Here is an 18,262-nt window from a genome sequence, read left to right on the forward strand (position 1 = left end):
GCTTCACAGCCAATGAATGATATATTTTTGATCTGACACAGATTCTACTATGCTGGGAAATAAAGTCACTTGTCAGCAGCCCGACTTTCACCATGACTGAAATGCAAGGAAATGAGGAACAGGGAAATAGGGCTAGGCCAATTGGGAGTTGGTATGAACTTGACGGACAGACTGGCCTCCTATCTTAATAAGTAAACACTGCATGGCGAGACTTCAGTTTAATATTGAAATCTGTGCTGGATAACAATAGATTTATATTTCTATAAAATGCTGAAGAAACTCAGCAGGTCAGGGAGGACCTATGGAGAGGAATAAAGAGTCAACATTTTGGGCTGCAACCCTACATCAGCCCTGATATTGACTCTTTATACCTCTCCAAAGATACTGCCTGACCTGCAGAGTTTCTCTAGCATTTTGTGTGTCTAACTCTGGATTTCCAGCATCTGTAAAATCTCGTGTTTTTGTATTTATACTGTCTCTTTGACAAGCCTGTCAAAATGATTCACAGCTAACAAAGTACTTTTGAAGTATAGTTACTATTGTAATGCAGATCAACTTCAATATCATAAACTAATAAATCTTGATGGTAATTTTTTGATGTATATAATGTAACAACATAGTAAATATAATCCTGGGCTCTCCACCCCGGCTGAGAGAATGAGAATGTCAAACCTGCATTCTTTCCACTTCTCAAAGATGGCAAACTCCATCTCCTCCACCTGATCCGGCACAAATCGGAATTCAGACACCAAGTCCGGCCCACTTTCCGAAGGATCACAGTCGCCCAATTCAGCTGTGTTGGAGAAATCAGAAAACAACCATGAGAAAATTAAGAGTTCTTCCTCTTCCATTTTCCCTATGATATTTCAGCTTAAATGAGAAACATTGAAAGTTAATCAGAAAATCTGTGAATGGCTCTCCCAAAAAAAGGCTAAAGCCAAGAAGCAATACAGTAGAAACTATTTAATCCTGGCTCCTATGTTCTTGTGTACGGTAGCCATCAAGAGCCAGCTGTACCCATAAAGATGTACTCAACTGGAAACTTCCAGTCAAAATTCAGAAGACCATGGTTCAAGATCCATTCCAGTGACTCGAGGACAAACTCTGAGCTGTCACTCCACAGAGGCTCTGAGGATACCCTATACTCTCAAAGCTGCTGATCTTTGGAAAGGTGGAGTTTGAGGGCACAACATGAAATTTCAGTTAGAAATTTTTAGAAAACCTGATGTCGTGAATATCGTTTTCTCCTTTCAGTAAGTATTTATTTCTCTCTCCCTCCCCTCTTCTTTTTTTCCCTCACTCTGGCCTCTTACCTGCCCCTGGTGCCCCCTCCTCCCTCCATTTCTCCCATGATCCACTCTCCTCTCCCATCAGATTCCTGCTCCGACAGCCGTTTACTTATCCCCCCCCCCCCCCACCTGGCGTCACCTATCACCTTCGAGATACCCTCCTTCCCCCCACCTTTTTATTCTGGCATCTTCTCCCTTCCTCTCCAGTCCTGGAGTTAGGTCTTAGCATGAAACGTTGACAGTTTATTCATTTCCATGGATGCTGACTGACCTGCTGTGCTCCTCCAGCACTCCGTGTGTGTTGCATAGACATGGAGCTTAGAACACAGATACTTTACAGCACAGTACAGACGTCTTGGCCCACCATTTTGTGCCGACCTTTAGAACTACTCCAAGATCAAGCTAGCCTTCTCTACCATAGCCCTCCAATTTTTTTCAGCCATGTGCCAATCTAACAATAGTCAGTGCAATAAGCACTAGCTGAGTTAAGGTGTCAAGTGGCAAGTTACAGTTGAGCCACAATTTTTTCATCAATAACGATCTGACCACTAATCTTTGGCACGTGGTGGCAATACCACTGCTGAGCCTCTCCATGCCAACCACCCCCTCCCCCCCCCCCCCCCCGCCATTATTACCAACCAGGAAACAAACAGGACCAGCCACATAAATATTATGGCTGCAAGTCAGAAGATCAGTACTTTTATTGCAAGTAACTCACTTCTTGAAAACTTTCCACTAATTACAAAGGGCAAGCCAGCAGCCTGATGAAACATTTTACTTCTCTGGAGGTGGGTAACATAAATGTGTGCTTTTCAAGGTGGGAGGCAGTGATTACTGGGGAGCACAGGAATCAGTGCTTGGACCTCAGTTATTCAGAATATATAGCAAACCATCCGGACGGGGAGAAATCAAACACAATACTCCACGGGTTATTCATTTACTACACTAATCTGGTAGAACTGTCAACTACGAGAATGCAAGAAGGTTTCAAGGTGGCGCAGACGGATGGAGCATAGACAGGTGCATTTTATGTGACTAAGTATCAGCGTTCAGTTTAGTGGGAAAACAGGCAGGTAGCACATTACTTAAATTATGTCAGGTGATGGAGAATTGATGCACTAAGACGTCTGTGTCTCCAAGTAAAAGTGTAGATAAAAGATAAACGCAAGGGTAAAATTTAAGTAGTTTGCTGGATTCTAAATGAGAGGGTTTGAATACCTAAAATTATACAGTATATTGGAGAGACGACATTTAGAGTACTGTGTCCAGTTTTAACCTCCTTACCCAAGATAATTATCATAAATGGAGTGCGGCAAGATATCACCAGACTGATTGTTGGGATGGCAGTGCTTACGCAAGAGGAGATTAGGTTGCCTAGGTCAGCAGTCACTGGGGATTTTTCGCTGGAGACAGACGGGAAATCTAATTCAAGCGTACAGAATTCTGAAGGTGTGGAAAGGACAGTGTACAAAGTGGGATGTTACCTCTACTGGTCACAAGGCAAGGGAAGCCGAACAGACCTGGGCAAACATTTCTTCAGATGGTGGTAAAACCTGTTCAGTTTGCTATGGCAGAGACTGTAACACGAAGCTGCTGAATATTTCTAAGGTGATAGATAGGTTCCTTAACACAAAAAGATAGAGAGGTACGTGGTGAGAATGGGAACATGATATTAACATAACGGATCGGTCATGAATGTTCGAGGCGGGTCAAAGGGCCGAGTGGCCAGTTCCCATGCCTATTTCCTACATTTGTAAATCTCTCAGGGATTACTGTATCCTCAGCAACACAGTTTCACATAGCAGTAAGAATGTGATCAGTTGTTAGTCCAAATGATTGAACTATGGAACAAGTGGCAGAGCAACATCATGTGTACAAAGTACCTACAAGATACTGTTTCTGTATTGTAAATGAGAACAATAAAACCACAGCTACAAGCAGCTTAAGAACAATAGTCCAACTCGCTGACCCCCTAACACAATAAAATGTAATTTTCCATATTTCCTGTTTCCGAAGCAAAAGGGAATCTTTCTCAGATGTTCCATTTGATCAGCTGTCATTTTGGAGAACCTTTCTAGCTATCATTTTACAATGGAATATCACAGTTGTCGAAGCAGCAAAATACACTCAATACAGCCTAAACAGCCTTTTAACCAGAAAAAACACGCACGGCTCTATTATATTAATGTGACCTCACAATAAATGACACTAACCTTGAAGGGCATAGGCTGCCAGCTGCACTGATGTGTCATAAGGGCAATCTAACCTGGATGGTTGGAGGGGAAAGAAACAAAAGAGTTTAGTTCATAGCACTAATCAGGGAACTCACACCAGGCACTACAGCACTGAGCGACAAGATATGACTTCTACCCAGAATTCAACACTCAAAGCAACTCCAATTGCAATGTGGCTTTCAAGAAAAGCAGACAGCAAAATCTTTGTGCCCACCAGAAAAATAAATAATAATTTTTTTTTAATGATTAACAATAATTTTAAAATATTTTTTAGTGTCTGCTGTAACAGAATCAGAGGCCAAGTTAACCCAATATTATGTTTGCTAACTTTGTACATAAAGCAGACAGGATTCAGATAAATTCTTGCTAATTCAAGAACTGACATTATTTAAGCATATTTGTGAGCTTTTCAAAACATGTTCCATGCATGTTTACCATAGATTGTAATATTGATGACTACCACTACTATGTGCTAAATTATTCTGGGCTGTATTTATTGAAGTGCACAGGAGTGATTGACGTTTAACCCTTAAACAAGAATTGGGCACAACTACTAAAGTCTCAAGAGAGCCGATGCAACATTCCAAAAGCACAACTTTCCTTCCAAGCGACACATTGATATATACAAGGTGTTACGATTCCTTCACTGTTGCTATTTCGGAGTCCTGGAAATCCCTACTTAAAAGGCTGGGAGTGCCTACATCGCAAGATCCACAACAGTTCAATGAGAGCTTTGCCTGCCACCTTCCAGGACAATCAGCATGAATATTAACTATAACGCTCCCTCCACCCCCCACATGTTAAAGAAAGCATTTTATTGAAAGTATCTGTATGCCAGATTGGGAGAAACCCCCACTTTTAATGTTTAAGTACATCTAGGGTGTACTTCTTAAAATGAACATGTTCCAAGTTAAGCAACAATTAGTGGAGATGGAATTGGAGTAAGTTGAAATTGACACTTTCATAGTTTCTATGCACATTTATTCCCAATATTAGCAGAGACGATTCCCGTGGTAACTTCAGTTCCGATACACATTATGAACTTGTTCCAATTTAGAGCGACAAGTGGAAACTTAAATTTTCTGCAATTATCCAAACAGATACAGAATGTTTAAATATTTCAGTGTTTAAATGTCCTTCACAGCTGGAGTCTGGCACACTGTTATGGAGAGAGATAAGTTCTGATCTTAATTTTGGTCCCAACCAAAGCTGATGATTTTCTACAAAGATAAGATGAATCAGGCTGGGACGGAAAAGGGAATCTAACTTCTTTGAAAATTGGAACTTTTCTGGCAAAATTTCACTGATGAGGTCTTTAGCGTGACCCTAACACATCACATGCATTAACACAAACAGATGCCTGATACATAGTGAGATGGACAATTTTGAGGAATTCCTGGAAAGGCAGTCAATAAAACCCTCAAATACATTAAAAGAGGGACAATCAAGATAAGGAACCAGCAATGATACAGAAGATAGATAGATAGATAGATAGATAGATAGATAGATAGATAGATAGATAGATAGATAGATAGATAGATAGATAGATAGATAGATAGATAGATAGATAGATAGATAGATAGATAGATAGATAGATAGATAGATAGATAGATATAGATAGATAGATAGATAGATAGATAGATAGATAGATAGATACTTTATTCATCCCCATGGGGAAATTCAACTTTTTTTCCAATGTCCCATACACTTGTTGTAGCAAAACTAATTACATACAATACTTAACTCAGTAAAAAATATGATATGCATCTAAATCACTATCTCAAAAAGCATTAATAATAGCTTTTAAAAAGTTCTTAAGTCCTGGCGGTTGAATTGTAAAGCCTAATGGCATTGGGGAGTATTGACCTCTTCATCCTGTCTGAGGAGCATTGCATCGATAGTAACCTGTCGCTGAAACTGCTTCTCTGTCTCTGGATGGTGCTATGTAGAGGATGTTCAGAGTTTTCCATAATTGACCGTAGCCTACTCAGCGCCCTTCGCTCAGCTACCGATGTTAAACTCTCCAGTACTTTGCCCACGACAGAGCCCGCCTTCCTTACCAGCTTATTAAGACGTGAGGCGTCCCTCTTCTTAATGCTTCCTCCCCAACATGCCACCACAAAGAAGAGGGCGCTCTCCACAACTGACCTATAGAACATCTTCATCATCTCACTACAGACATTGAATGACGCCAACCTTCTAAGGAAGTACAGTCGACTCTGTGCCTTCCTGCACAAGGCATCTGTGTTGGCAGTCCAGTCTAGCTTCTCGTCTAACTGTACTCCCAGATACTTGTAGGTCTTAACCTGCTCCACACATTCTCCATTAATGATCACTGGCTCCATATGAGGCCTAGATCTCCTAAAGTCCACCACCATCTCCTTGGTCTTGGTGATATTGAGACGCAGGTAGTTTGAGTTGCACCATATCACAAAGTCCTGTATCAGTTTCCTATACTCCTCCTCCTGTCCATTCCTGACACACCCCACTATGGCCGTGTCATCAGCGAACTTCTGCACATGGCAGGACTCCGAGTTATATTGGAAGTCTGATGTGTACAGGGTGAACAGGACCGGAGAGAGCACGGTCCCCTGCGGCGCTCCTGTGCTGCTGACCACCGTGTCAGACCTACAGTCTCCCAACCGCACATACTGAGGTCTATCTGTCAAGTAGTCCACTATCCAATCCACCATGTGAGAGTCTACTCCCATCTCCGTTAGTTTGTGCCTTAAGATCTTGGGCTGGATGGTGTTAAAGGCACTAGAGAAGTCCAGGAATGTAATCCTCACAGCACCACTGACCCCATCTAGGTGAGAGAGGGATTTGTGCAGCAAATACGTGATAGCATCCTCCACTCCCACCTTCTCCTTATACGCAAACTGAAGAGGATCCCGGGCATGCCTGGTTTGTGGCCTCAGATTCTGTATTATCAGCCGCTCCATGGTCTTCATCACGTGCGACGTCAAGGCAACAGGTCTGAAGTCATTCAACTCCTTTGGTTGTGGTTTCTTCGGTACCGGGACAATACAGGATGTTTTCCACTGACTGGGTACTCTTCTCTGCTCCAGGCTCATGTTGAAGATGCGCTGTAGTGGTTCTCCCAGCTCAGTCGCACAGGCCCTCAGTAATCGTGGGGAAACTCCATCCGGTCCCGCTGCCTTGCTGGTACAGATCTTCCTCAGTTGACCTTCCACCTGTGCAGCCGTAATCCTGGGCGTGGGCAAGGTCTCCTGTGAGTGGCTATTTTCCTGTGAGGGAAGTAAGCCTGGTGTGGAGTTCTGCGGTTAACACCCTATAACATTAGCTGAGTGAAGTGAGGTGAGAAAACATAGACATTGCTTCTGCCTCCTGAAGGGAATGCAAAATACAACATTTAGCTCACCTATTAAAAGAGAAAAAAACAAAATTAATCTGACACAGACAGATCTTTATTCAAACTGGTTTATTCCAATGGTTATGCTCCATACCCTCCGTTTTCCTCTCATTGCAGTATACCTGTTCTCCCCCTTGGCCTTGAAGGAATACACTTTAAACTATTGACATAGAAATCCAGGCTTTAGCTACATTTTGGATAAACAGTTTTTGTCCAGTTGACATGAAGTCAGAATATTAAAAAGAGTTGACAGTATTCCTTTCTCCTCCACTTGCTAAAGCCACTGACACAAAATGTAGGGCTGAGTGTTGGTCATTATCTCATAAGATGTTGTAAACCAGTCCACAAAGGGCTTGCAGGTTAATCGACAACCAAGACTGTAGTTATCCTCACCCAATTGCTCTGCAACAGTGTCTGGGCAAAGGCACTGCTAAATCTGTCGGGTTAAAATAGTCAGGGGAATTATGTTTGGGACACTCCTGATCTGCATAACCCTTGGTCCCATCAAAGAGTATCGTCAACACCACCCCACTTGATCTGCCTTTTCCTCCCGCACTTCTTTGTCTGTCTCTTTCCATCTACCACCCACCAGTTTGTTCTTCCAATCCCTTCCCTACCCAGACCCAGCTGTCTCCATCTGTCGAGTCTCCTTCAACTTTCCACCATCCACCAATCACCTTCCCAGCCCTGCCTGTCTCCGCCTGCCCAATCTCCTTCATACTGACCTCACTCATCCAACTTTAAGCCTAATTTTGATCAAAGCAAAAGGATATTAACATCAAATCACTCACAAAGCAGATCAAATGTAGGACTCACAAAGCACGGCTATGGTAAAACAAAATCAAGCTCTACTTACTTGCCACTCAGAATATCTTGCTTCAACTGTAGTACAAACAAGTATCTGTAAATAAAAATTTAGACTCAAGCTAAATACATAAATATACACACACAAACACACAGGCACACGATGCTTTACAGTACCAAGGATCACAGCTCAATTCCCGTCATTGTCTCTAAGCAGTTTGTACGTTCTCCCTGGGATATCATGGGTTTCCACCAGGTGTTCCAGTTCCATCCATATTTCAAAGACGTACGGGTTAGGGTAAGTGACTTGTAGGTATGCCATACTGGTGTTAGAAGTGTGAGAACACTTGTGGGCTGCCCCCAGCACATATTTGGACTGTCTTGTTCACTGATGTACATGATGTGAAAGCTGGTCTTTCTTTAACCTTTACACACTTCTATTAAGCAGTAAGTTGTGATCTGGAATATACTTGCAATGATGGTAAGAGAAATTCATTACGGACATGGATGACTTTTCATTCAAACATAGAATTGGACAGTGTGGAAACAGGGAATGGAGATACCTGCACTGACCATGATGCCAATTTAATCTGCACATTTCCTTGTTAATAATGGTCTATGTTCCTCAGTTCCTGCTTGTTCACTAGTCTGACTAAATGCCTCTTGATCATAACTCTTTCCACCACTTCCCCAGGCAGTGCATTCCCCTGCCAGGGGAAACGGTGGAATGAGAAAGGGAAAAGGGAATGGGATTCATCAGACAGATGATAATTGAACTTCTGTGCTGTTTCAATCTCTGACTTCAAATACAATAGAATTTCAAGGGCAGTAAACCAGCAGAAACCAAATTGGAGAAAAAAAAACACATGGAAGATACATCTCTGCAAAATAAAATGCTACAGCAAAGAGAGAAATAAATTCACACTCTGACAGCCAAAGGGCACAGAACAATCCCAGAAACCAGTTCAAACAGAGAAAGGTTTTTTACCATTTAAATCAATGACATGGCTGGTCAGTCACATGACCTAAGGGCGCGCTATCAAAGGTCTGTGTATATCAGGTTTAATACCAGCTAGGCACACAAGTAGACAGCATGTCACAGAAACTGGGAACTCAATGCTGATCAGGTCACAGCACTGAATCAGCCAATTTCACGGTCACATCCAATTACCCTCAGGTCTGCAAACACACTGGCTGATCTTCAGACTGCAAGCGTTTTAAATGGGAGCAAGCAGAACTAAGATAACGTTGTTGTTTTGTACAGGAGATGCTCAGTGCCCTGGATTATTAGAAGGCAGTAGTTAAAGGGTTCAGAGGATGTCAAAGTACGATGTTTTTCTTTAAAGCTACTGAAAACGATGACTGAAGAGTCATACAAGACAGAAACAAGCCCTTCAGTCCAACTAGTCCATGCCGAGCAAAATTCCCATCTTTTCCTGCATTCAGCTAATATCCCTTTAAACCAGGGATTCCCAACCTGGGATCCACAGACCCCTTGATTAATGGTATTGGTCCATGGTATAATAAAGGCTGGGAACCCCTGCTCTAAACCATTCCAATCTATGTACCTGTTCAGCAGTCTTTTAAATGTTATTAATGCACCTTCCTTCATTTCATATAAGCACCACCTTCTGTATGATAACGCTGCCCAGAAACTCTTCTTAAATCTTTCCACTTTCACTGTAAACCTTATGTCCTCTAATTCTTGATTTCCCAATTTTGGAAAAATACATCGCGCATACCACCTAACTGTACCCCATTATTTTCTTACCCTCCAACGGATAAAGTTACAAACGGTTCAACCCCTCTATGTTCAAGACTGGCAATATCCCTGTAATTTCAAGTTCCCGTGTGCCAAGGTGTCTGAGGATCTATGCTGGACCCAACACATCGATGCAGCCACAAAGAAGGCATGACAGCGGCTATATTTCATTTGGAGTTTGGGGACATTCGGCATGTCACCAAAGACACTTGCAAGTTTCCACAGACATACTGTGGAGAGCATTCTAACTGGTCGTATCACCATCTGGTATGGGGTGAGGATACCGCAAAGGATCAAAATAAGCTGCAGAGAGTTGCAAACTCAGTCAGCTCCATCATGGGCACTGGCCTCCATAGTATCCAGGACATCTTCATGGAGTGATGCCTGATAAAGACGGCACCCATCACCCAGGACGTAGCCTGTTCTTATTGCTACCATCAGGAGATACGTACAGAAGCCTGAAGGCAACCCACTCAATGATTCAGAAACAGTTTATTCATCTCTGCCATCCGATTTCTGAATGGACATTGAACTCACGAGCACTACCTGACTAACTTTTTACTTTTAACCTCAGTGCCCTGACTGATGAAGGCCAGTATGACAAAAGCGTTCTTCAGCACCGTGTCTACCTGTGACACCACTTTCAAGGACCAGGTGCTTGCACTTCTCAGTTCTTCTGAGACGCAGCACTCCACAAGGCCCTGCTCCCCACAGGTACCACCCGGACTTGTCTTCACAAAATGCAAGCAATGACACGAAGGCTATGAGAAAGGTGCGTAAGGTGTTCAGCAGGATGCCTCTGAGAGGCTGGACAAACTTGGCCTGTTTTCTCTGGAGCACTGGAGGCTGAGCAGGGACCTAGTCATAGATTACTATAGCACAGAGGCAGGCCTTTCAGCCCATCTATCTGTGCTGAACTGCCATTCTACCTTTTCCCATCAACCCCCACCTAGAACATAGCCCTCCACATTCCTCCCATCCACATACTTATCCAAATGCTTCTGAAATGCTGCCATCGAACCCACATTCACCACTCCCACTGGAAGCTCATTCCATAGTCGCACCACCCTAAGTGAAGGCGCCCTTCATGTTCCCCTTAAATATTTCACCTTCCACTCTTAACCTACGACCTCCAGTTCTCAGTGAAAAAAGCCGGATTGCACGTACTCCGTCTATACCCATCATTGTTTCGTACATCTGATTGAAGTATGGACAGGATAGGTTCTCAGAACGCTTGTCCCTAAGATGGGCAGAGGTGAAAGGGGAAAATACTTCACAGAGATTTCAGAGGCAATTTTTTTTAAATTACACTACGAGATACCTGAAACGCTATGCCAGGGAGTTAATGGCAACAGGTACTACAGCAATGTACAGCAAGGTCGACAAGCAGGCAGAGACTGGAGGGATGTGCAGGCAAATAGTTGGCATCATGATCAATGCAGTCAAGATAACCAAAAGGCTGATCATGTTTTGTACAGTTTTATGTTAAACCCCAACATATGCAAGTCCTGCCCACTGAAGGACTTCAGTCTCTCGTAAAGCCGTACCTGTGGCTTAGCCAACTTTCATAAAAATTGAACATTCATGATTACCTGAAATTCATAAACTGGTAAATGTTAAAATGGTGCTAAAGCATAAAAGTATTAAAATACAGCAATAAATATATAGGATATTTAATTATTTCAGTAAACTAACGTAAATTACCTGCATATTAAAAAAGGTTAAGATTGGAGGGAATTGGTTTCATGGTGAGAGGAGAAACTTAAAGATCTGAGGGGCAACATCAAAAGATGATGGAGGAACTCAGCGAGTCAGACAGCATCTATGGAGGGAAGAGGCCAATTGACATTGACTTAAGCCAACTTCATTTAAATTGGACTAAGTGTTAAATGCCCATTTCCTTCCACAGATGCTAACTGACCTGCTGAGCTCCTCCAGTGCTTTTTTGTTGCTTCAGATTCCAGCATCTGCAGTCTCTTGTGCCCTGAAGATCTGAGGGGTGAGCTTTTCCCATATGGGGGGGGGGGAGGAGAAGGGGGGTGCAGTTAAATGGAACGAGCTGCCACAGGAAATAGTGGAGGCAAAAATAATTAGAATGGCGGGCACTTCAGTAGATACTTAGATAGGAAAGTGTGAAAGGTTAAGGACCTAAAGACAGCGTAATAGAGATCACGACTGATATGGAGAAGTTGCACTGAAAAGCCTGTTTCATTCTGTGCTGTGATTCTAAGATGCTATGTCAGCCACTGAGAAGTTTGAATGGAGTTTTCAAACTCAATCCCCGCTTGGAAGTCAGTCGGTTCTTGTCAACAATTCACGTCCTTAATTTATACACAGATTGAAACATTGTGTTGCCAGTGATTGGGCTTTGTTGAGAAATAAACCAATGAATTATCATTCACATTATCAGTGAATTAACTCTGCAGGTGCATTAGTTTTTATATTTACATCTGTTATGAGCTCAGACTTAGAAGGCAAACACGTTCCGACATGCCTGTAAGAGCCAAAGAATTATTATCCAGTACTGAACGTACTGTCAATGCACCTTGGGAAATGCCAGCTGCAGAATTAGACAGCCTAGGTATTGACACTTCTCTTGTCCAAATTTTAACGCAGAACGTACAGCACAGTACAAGCCATTCGGCCCGGCCCACAATATTGTGCTGACCCCCTAAGATCAATCAGACAATTTCTGGCTGAACATATCACAAAGGTCCCAGATTAAATTCCCCCATGTGATATAGAATTATTTTTATTTATTTTATTTAGAGGTACAGTGCGGAACAGTATCGACCCAATGAACTGCACTGCCCAGCAACCCACCGATTTAACGCTAGCCTAATCACAGTACAATTTACAATGATCAATTAACCTACTAACTGGTATGTCTTTGGACTGTGGAAGGAAACCGGAACTTCCAGAGGAAACCCAGGCACACAAAGGAAGAACATACAAACATTCTCACAGAGGATGACGGAATTGAACTCCGACACCGTGGGCTGTAATAGCGTTGTGCTGACCGCTACTCTGCCATGGCACCTTAAATTAGTTGGTGGCTAAAGTTTGGAGACGAGGAAAACAGGCACTCAGGATAGTGGAAAGCAGATGTGAGAAGCTTGTCTACAATGAGGTTGACTATGATGTCCGTTATGCTACGGTCACCTCAATTCCATTGATGAGGTGCCTACATCTAGAGGTATTGGTTGCAATCTTGATACCTCAACTTTCAGGCATTTGGAGGGAGAGAAATTGGCCTTCAGGTCAAGTTGAGTTGATTATCATATATAGTGTGCGTGTTTGCTGAGCATAAGTACAGAAAATAAAAACTTGCATGCAGCGGTATCACGATCACTTCGGAATAGACAACACACAGGATATATTATATACATAAATTATTCCATAATTTGGGAAAAAGGTGTAAATGCAGAACTGCCTTCTGCCTTCCAAACATTCAATCCCAATGACTACAATGGAACTAAATGTCAAGAATACAACAGACAGTCAATATTTCAACACCTGCTTGCTAATTCTGGCCAAACTCTAATTTTTTTTTTTACAAGGGGTGAAAGGGATGCAGAAAAGGTAACAGAATGGTTGTCAATAACTTTGAGAAGCTCACAACAACTGGCTGAAAACCAGAGGCAATGCACACAGGGTAAATGACAGAAACATCTTCCCACCTGGTTAATTCTTCATGCAGGTTGTTGGGTTCGGATGAATAAAACTTTACTCGGAGATGAAGACAGTATGGAGGGCCAACTTCAAAGGGAATTGAAAAGCAGATTCAATATATATACACAAGATGAGTAATATTAAAATCACAGTCAGAGTACAGAAACAGTCATTCAGCCCAAACTGCTTGTGCTGGGTTGCTTTTCTGCCCAGTACCATCGACCTGCACCATTATCCTCCACGTCTCTCATCCATGTATCTTTCCAAACAAAATATTACAATTAAACCAGCATCCCTCACTTCCAATGGCGACTTGCACCCCCTCAAACGAAGAAACTCCCCCCCATCAGATCCCCCTGAAATATTTTACCTTTCAACCTAAACCTATGTCCTCTAGTTCTAGTCTCACCCAACCTCAGTGGAAGAAGCTTCATCTGTATCTCTCACCCAATCTATACCCCTCACAATTTTCTGTACCTCTACATCATCTCCCCTCATTTTCCTGCACTCCAGGGAATGAAGCTGTAACTTATTCAACCTACTGTCTGCAATGCCAGCACATACTTTCAACACCCTGCTGACAACACTTCAAGTACAGGCTGACCAATGTCTTATGAAGACCCAGCAGTTCGTCCTTGCTTTTATACTCCAGTCCTCTCAAAATGAATGATTCCGCTTACCGCATTACCATCCAGATCACTAATATAGAGAGAACCAACACTGGACTAAGCAGAGCACCACTCACCACAGGCCTTGTCAGACAACCACGTAGAATCAGAAGTTCGTCAGATTTTACTTCAATCCATAAGAATGAATGCCCTGAATTCAACCCGATCATGTCAAATCCAAAACTATTATCTTGGATCTCGCTTCATAGCTCCTGAAACTTTGCAAACTCTCACCTTGAACTCTGAAATATTTCCTCCTTCCCACATCAACTGAGACTTACGGCTGTTCCCCAAACCTTCACACTATCTTCCCTCTCTGTGCAGTCTCTGGCCATATCACCTGGCAAATAACATGCCCCGCAGAACTCACCTTGACTGTTGCAGGAACACCCATCTATTCATTCTCCTGTGTAGTTCTATACACTGGGCCCACCATGCAACGTGAACAATGAACCCACAATGGTCTTGACATCGTTCTCCCTCTATTCAGCACTGGGAATAGGTTTGAAAGCACCACACTCCGGGAGAATTCCTGCATTACTCATTACCCCTACCCAACTCTGCTGGGTGACGATCCAGGACAAAAAAAGTGGGTAGGAAAGATCAATGCAGACACTCCACACCCTGACAACTGCCTGTTTCAAATCTCTCTTCTGGAAAGCACTAAAGGCTATGAAAACAAAATTTCACGCCATCTTAAAAGTTTCTTCCACGGACAGTTAACCTGATCAACCATTCTCACCCCCCCCCCCCCCCCCCCACTGCACTGTAAATACTTTAAACCACTTTTTATTATGCTGTTTTCATGCTGGTATTTATGTACATTTTATTCCATACCTGTACTTTAACCTCTATATTTGTTGAAAGCTGTTTTAGTTGCATGTCGCATCAATACACCATGGCAAATTGTTAATACATGTATATAGTGAATAAATTTGATCCTTGCTTATCCTCTCCAATCTGTGGATGGTCACCCACTGTAACAGGTGAGCGCCCATCTCATTGAGCATCCCTTCCAGATGTCACAGCTCCCTACATCCCTTCAGTGAGCTCAACTGCTCCACTTCAGAAACCTTCAGCTATTTTGAAGCGGTTTGTCACTTTGCCCTTGTTACTCAGGGACAAGAATAAACAGAATGGAAAGCAGCATAATCAGGGACATCACCACCCCTCAGGTCTTGTTCTCTTCTCACTGCTGCCTCCAGGAAGAAGGTACAGAGGCCTCTAGATTCAGCAGGTACACGAACAGTTATTACCCCTCAACCCCCGAACCAAAGGGGATAACTTGGGATAACTTCACTCGCCCCGTCGTAGAACTGTTCCCACAAACTGTAGACTCAATTTTAAGGACTCTTCATCCTATGTCCTCGATATTCATTGTTTATTTACTTGTTATTATGATCTCTTTTTGTTGTCTTTTGAACACTGGTTGCCCACCCTGTTGTGTGCGGTCTTCCACTGGTTCTATTACAGTTATTGGATTTACTGTGAATGCCCGTAAGAAAATAAATCTCAGGGTGACATCAATGCACTTTGATAATAAATTTAATTTGATCTGGATTCAGATGCAACTTACTTTTCACTTGCTTCTTGATGCTCTTGGTGTTGTCCAACCAGTGCTGCAACATGAAGTACATAATGGCACATTAACTTCCAATAGAGCCAGGAGATCATGTAAACCTGCCAGACAGAGCAACCCCCTTCCCCTTTTTGCACAAAAACCATGAAGGACAGTTAACGGCCTTTCAGCAAAGTAAACTCGCTGCATTCTATGACCCATTTGATGATCACACTGACTGAGATCCGCATTGCCATCGTCAGTCAGAACCAGCAGGCTTGCATCTGCTGTTGCTGTCAATAATGATATAACTGACCAAGAAGCATTCAAAATGGAAAGGCACACCCCCCTTACAAAACAGATGTGAGGAAAGGTGAAGGAATTGGAAGGTTAACCAGAGCTCTCCTTACATCAAGACATTCTGACCTATTCAGGATAGAGTGGATGTGGTGAGCATGTTTCTATTAGTGGGAGAGTCCAGAACCTGAGAGAACAGCTCAGAGTACAAGGACATCTGGAGAAAACAAATCTCAGAGTTGTATACTGCATACATACTTTGATAACAATAATAGTACATACTTTGAACTTTGATCTCTTTAGAACAGAGATGAGAAGGCATTTCTTTAGCCACAGGGTGATGAACCGGTGGAATTCATTGCCACAGACGGCTGTGGAAGCCAAGTCACTGCGTATATTTCAAGTGGAGGTTGATAAGTTCTTGAGCAATCAGGACATCAAAGGTTACGGAGAGAAGGAAGGAGAATGGGTTTGAGAGGGAAAATAAATCAGCCATGATGGAATGGATGAGCAGTCTAGATGGGTTGAATGGCCTGACTCTCCTATGTCTTATGGTCTATTTAGTCTTTGCTGTATTAAATATCTTCAGGATTTCAATTTTTTTTTGTTTTAACTTACAAAACACTCTAGACTTTCATATAGAGACAGAAGCTACCAAATTATTCATCCCTCCAGATTTCCAAATACTTAGCTTCTGATTTAATTTATTTTGTGTGAAAAATGGATTTAATTGGCAGCAAATTTTGAAATTCTTAAAAGTATCAATAGAAATAAAATTTAGGATTGGTTCAACAACTGGTAGGCAAGCCAATGGATTCACCTTTTAAACAATGAAAGGAGAAAAATGTCTCCCAGTAATTTCCAGGAAGAGTTCCAATTTCATCTGAACGTATTACACAGTACAGGCTCATAACATTGTACCAAACCTTTAACCTTCTCCAAGACCAATCTAATCCTTCCCTCCTACGTAGCCCTCCATCTTTCATTCATCCCATGTGGTGGCAGAGGTAGATACATTAGGAGTATTTAAGAGTTCCTTAAATGCCCGAATATATCTGCCTCTACCGCCATTCCTGGCAGGTTGTTCCCACCACTCTTTGTATAAAGAACTTAATTCTAACACCTCCCCCCCCCCCCCCCATACATTCCTCCGATCATCTCAATGTTATGCCCCCTTGTATTAGCCATTTTTGCTCTGGGAAAAAGTCTCCGGCCATCCACTCTATCTAGGTCTCTTGTTACCTCTATCAAGTCATCTGCTTAAGGAGTTTCTGCAGAATGAGCACCAAGAACAGGAGGCTTCAATTAACTTGAATTACATGCTCATTTATTGAAGGTCTGTGAATCTCCCTTTTGAAAGCCATTTTTGTTTGACACTGTGAATTATATCAAGCAGTAGCAGTGACCCTTTCTTTTGCTGCTGGGAATTAAAATGAATATGAACAAGAGACACACCCTCACATTGTACGGCCTTTTGACTGCAGTGGGCTCTTCACAAGGATGGAGGGGGTCCTGTTCTTTGACAGTCTCACAAGGGGCAATGAATATCGGCAACCTCTGCAGACAGCGTTAGTTCCAAAAGGCCCGGACAACTTCTGAGCTGTCTTGGTGTTAATCATTCCCGCACAGGAGAACAATCCAGACTGGACGTGGTACTCCCTGCTTTTTCTCAGCTTGGGCCTGTTTTCCTTCAGCTCCTCCACATTCCAGCACAGGACATGTGAAAGCTCTCGGCCGGGCCATCGACACACACTTTGTTTAGAGAATCGCTAAATACCCAAACGTGGAGCTTTCAGCCTTCTCACATGAGGCAGCTCTCAAGATTAACCCGCCAAACACAAAACAGATGTCGAAATGTGCTTAGCAACATTCAGTGGGAGGTTAAATTGATCAGTTTTTAAAATGTTGTACGGGTAATAACCCCTAATGAAAAACAACATTTTCAGTGCATCATAAATTTTACATGCAGCGTGAACACTTGAAGCATGCATCATCAAACCGGATTTACACGTTAGTGGGTGCCACGGTAGCGTAGCGATTAGTGCGACAATCTTACAGATCAGGGTAAAGTTTGGAGTTCAATCCCCACTTCCTCTGTAAGGAGTCTGTACGCCCTCCCCCCCATGGAATGCGTGGGTTTTCTCTGAATGCTCCAGTTTCCTCCCACAGTCGAAAGACATACTGGTTAAAAGGTTAGTTGTCATTATAAATTGTCCCGTGACTTGGGTAGGGTTAAATCGGGGATTGTTCAGCAATGTGACTCAAAGTGCCTGAATGTATCTATAAATAAACTCCAATCCAGGCGTCAAATTCCACTGGAAATGACAGGAATCTGGATGGAAAGATGTGTAAAGTTTCCTTGTTTCTACCATGCTTGATAGCAATGGAAGGTTTATGCCAATGCCTTGGCCTGTTTTGACTCTTAGCCTGAAAGGAAAATTGTTACCCTCACAATCAGAAGCACCTCACTGTAAAGTTCCAGGAAAAAATGATCTTTACAAATTTACTTTTAGACCACAAGATGCAGAAGCAGAATTACGCCATTCGGCCCATTGACTGTGCTCTGCCATTCCTCCATGGCTGACTTATGATCATTCTGAACCCT

General features: G+C 42.6%; 1 protein-coding gene across 2 annotated transcripts in view; it reads right to left on the reverse strand.

Annotated features, from left to right (window-relative positions):
• Positions 1–18,262, reverse strand: part of epb41l5 (erythrocyte membrane protein band 4.1 like 5) — a 215,138-nt gene that overhangs the window by 104,647 nt on the left and 92,229 nt on the right. For both annotated transcript variants that reach the window (XM_073026976.1, XM_073026985.1), the window contains exons 3-7: positions 15,379–15,421; positions 13,143–13,221; positions 7,753–7,797; positions 3,503–3,555; positions 673–793 (exon numbers count right to left, since the gene is read on the reverse strand). In XM_073026976.1, the coding sequence (XP_072883077.1) occupies positions 673–793; positions 3,503–3,555; positions 7,753–7,797; positions 13,143–13,221; positions 15,379–15,421 (341 nt within the window). The remainder of the gene's footprint in view (positions 1–672; positions 794–3,502; positions 3,556–7,752; positions 7,798–13,142; positions 13,222–15,378; positions 15,422–18,262) is intronic.

This window comes from Hemitrygon akajei, chromosome 2 (assembly GCF_048418815.1).
Source record: "Hemitrygon akajei chromosome 2, sHemAka1.3, whole genome shotgun sequence".
NCBI classification, from domain to species: Eukaryota; Metazoa; Chordata; class Chondrichthyes; order Myliobatiformes; family Dasyatidae; genus Hemitrygon; species Hemitrygon akajei.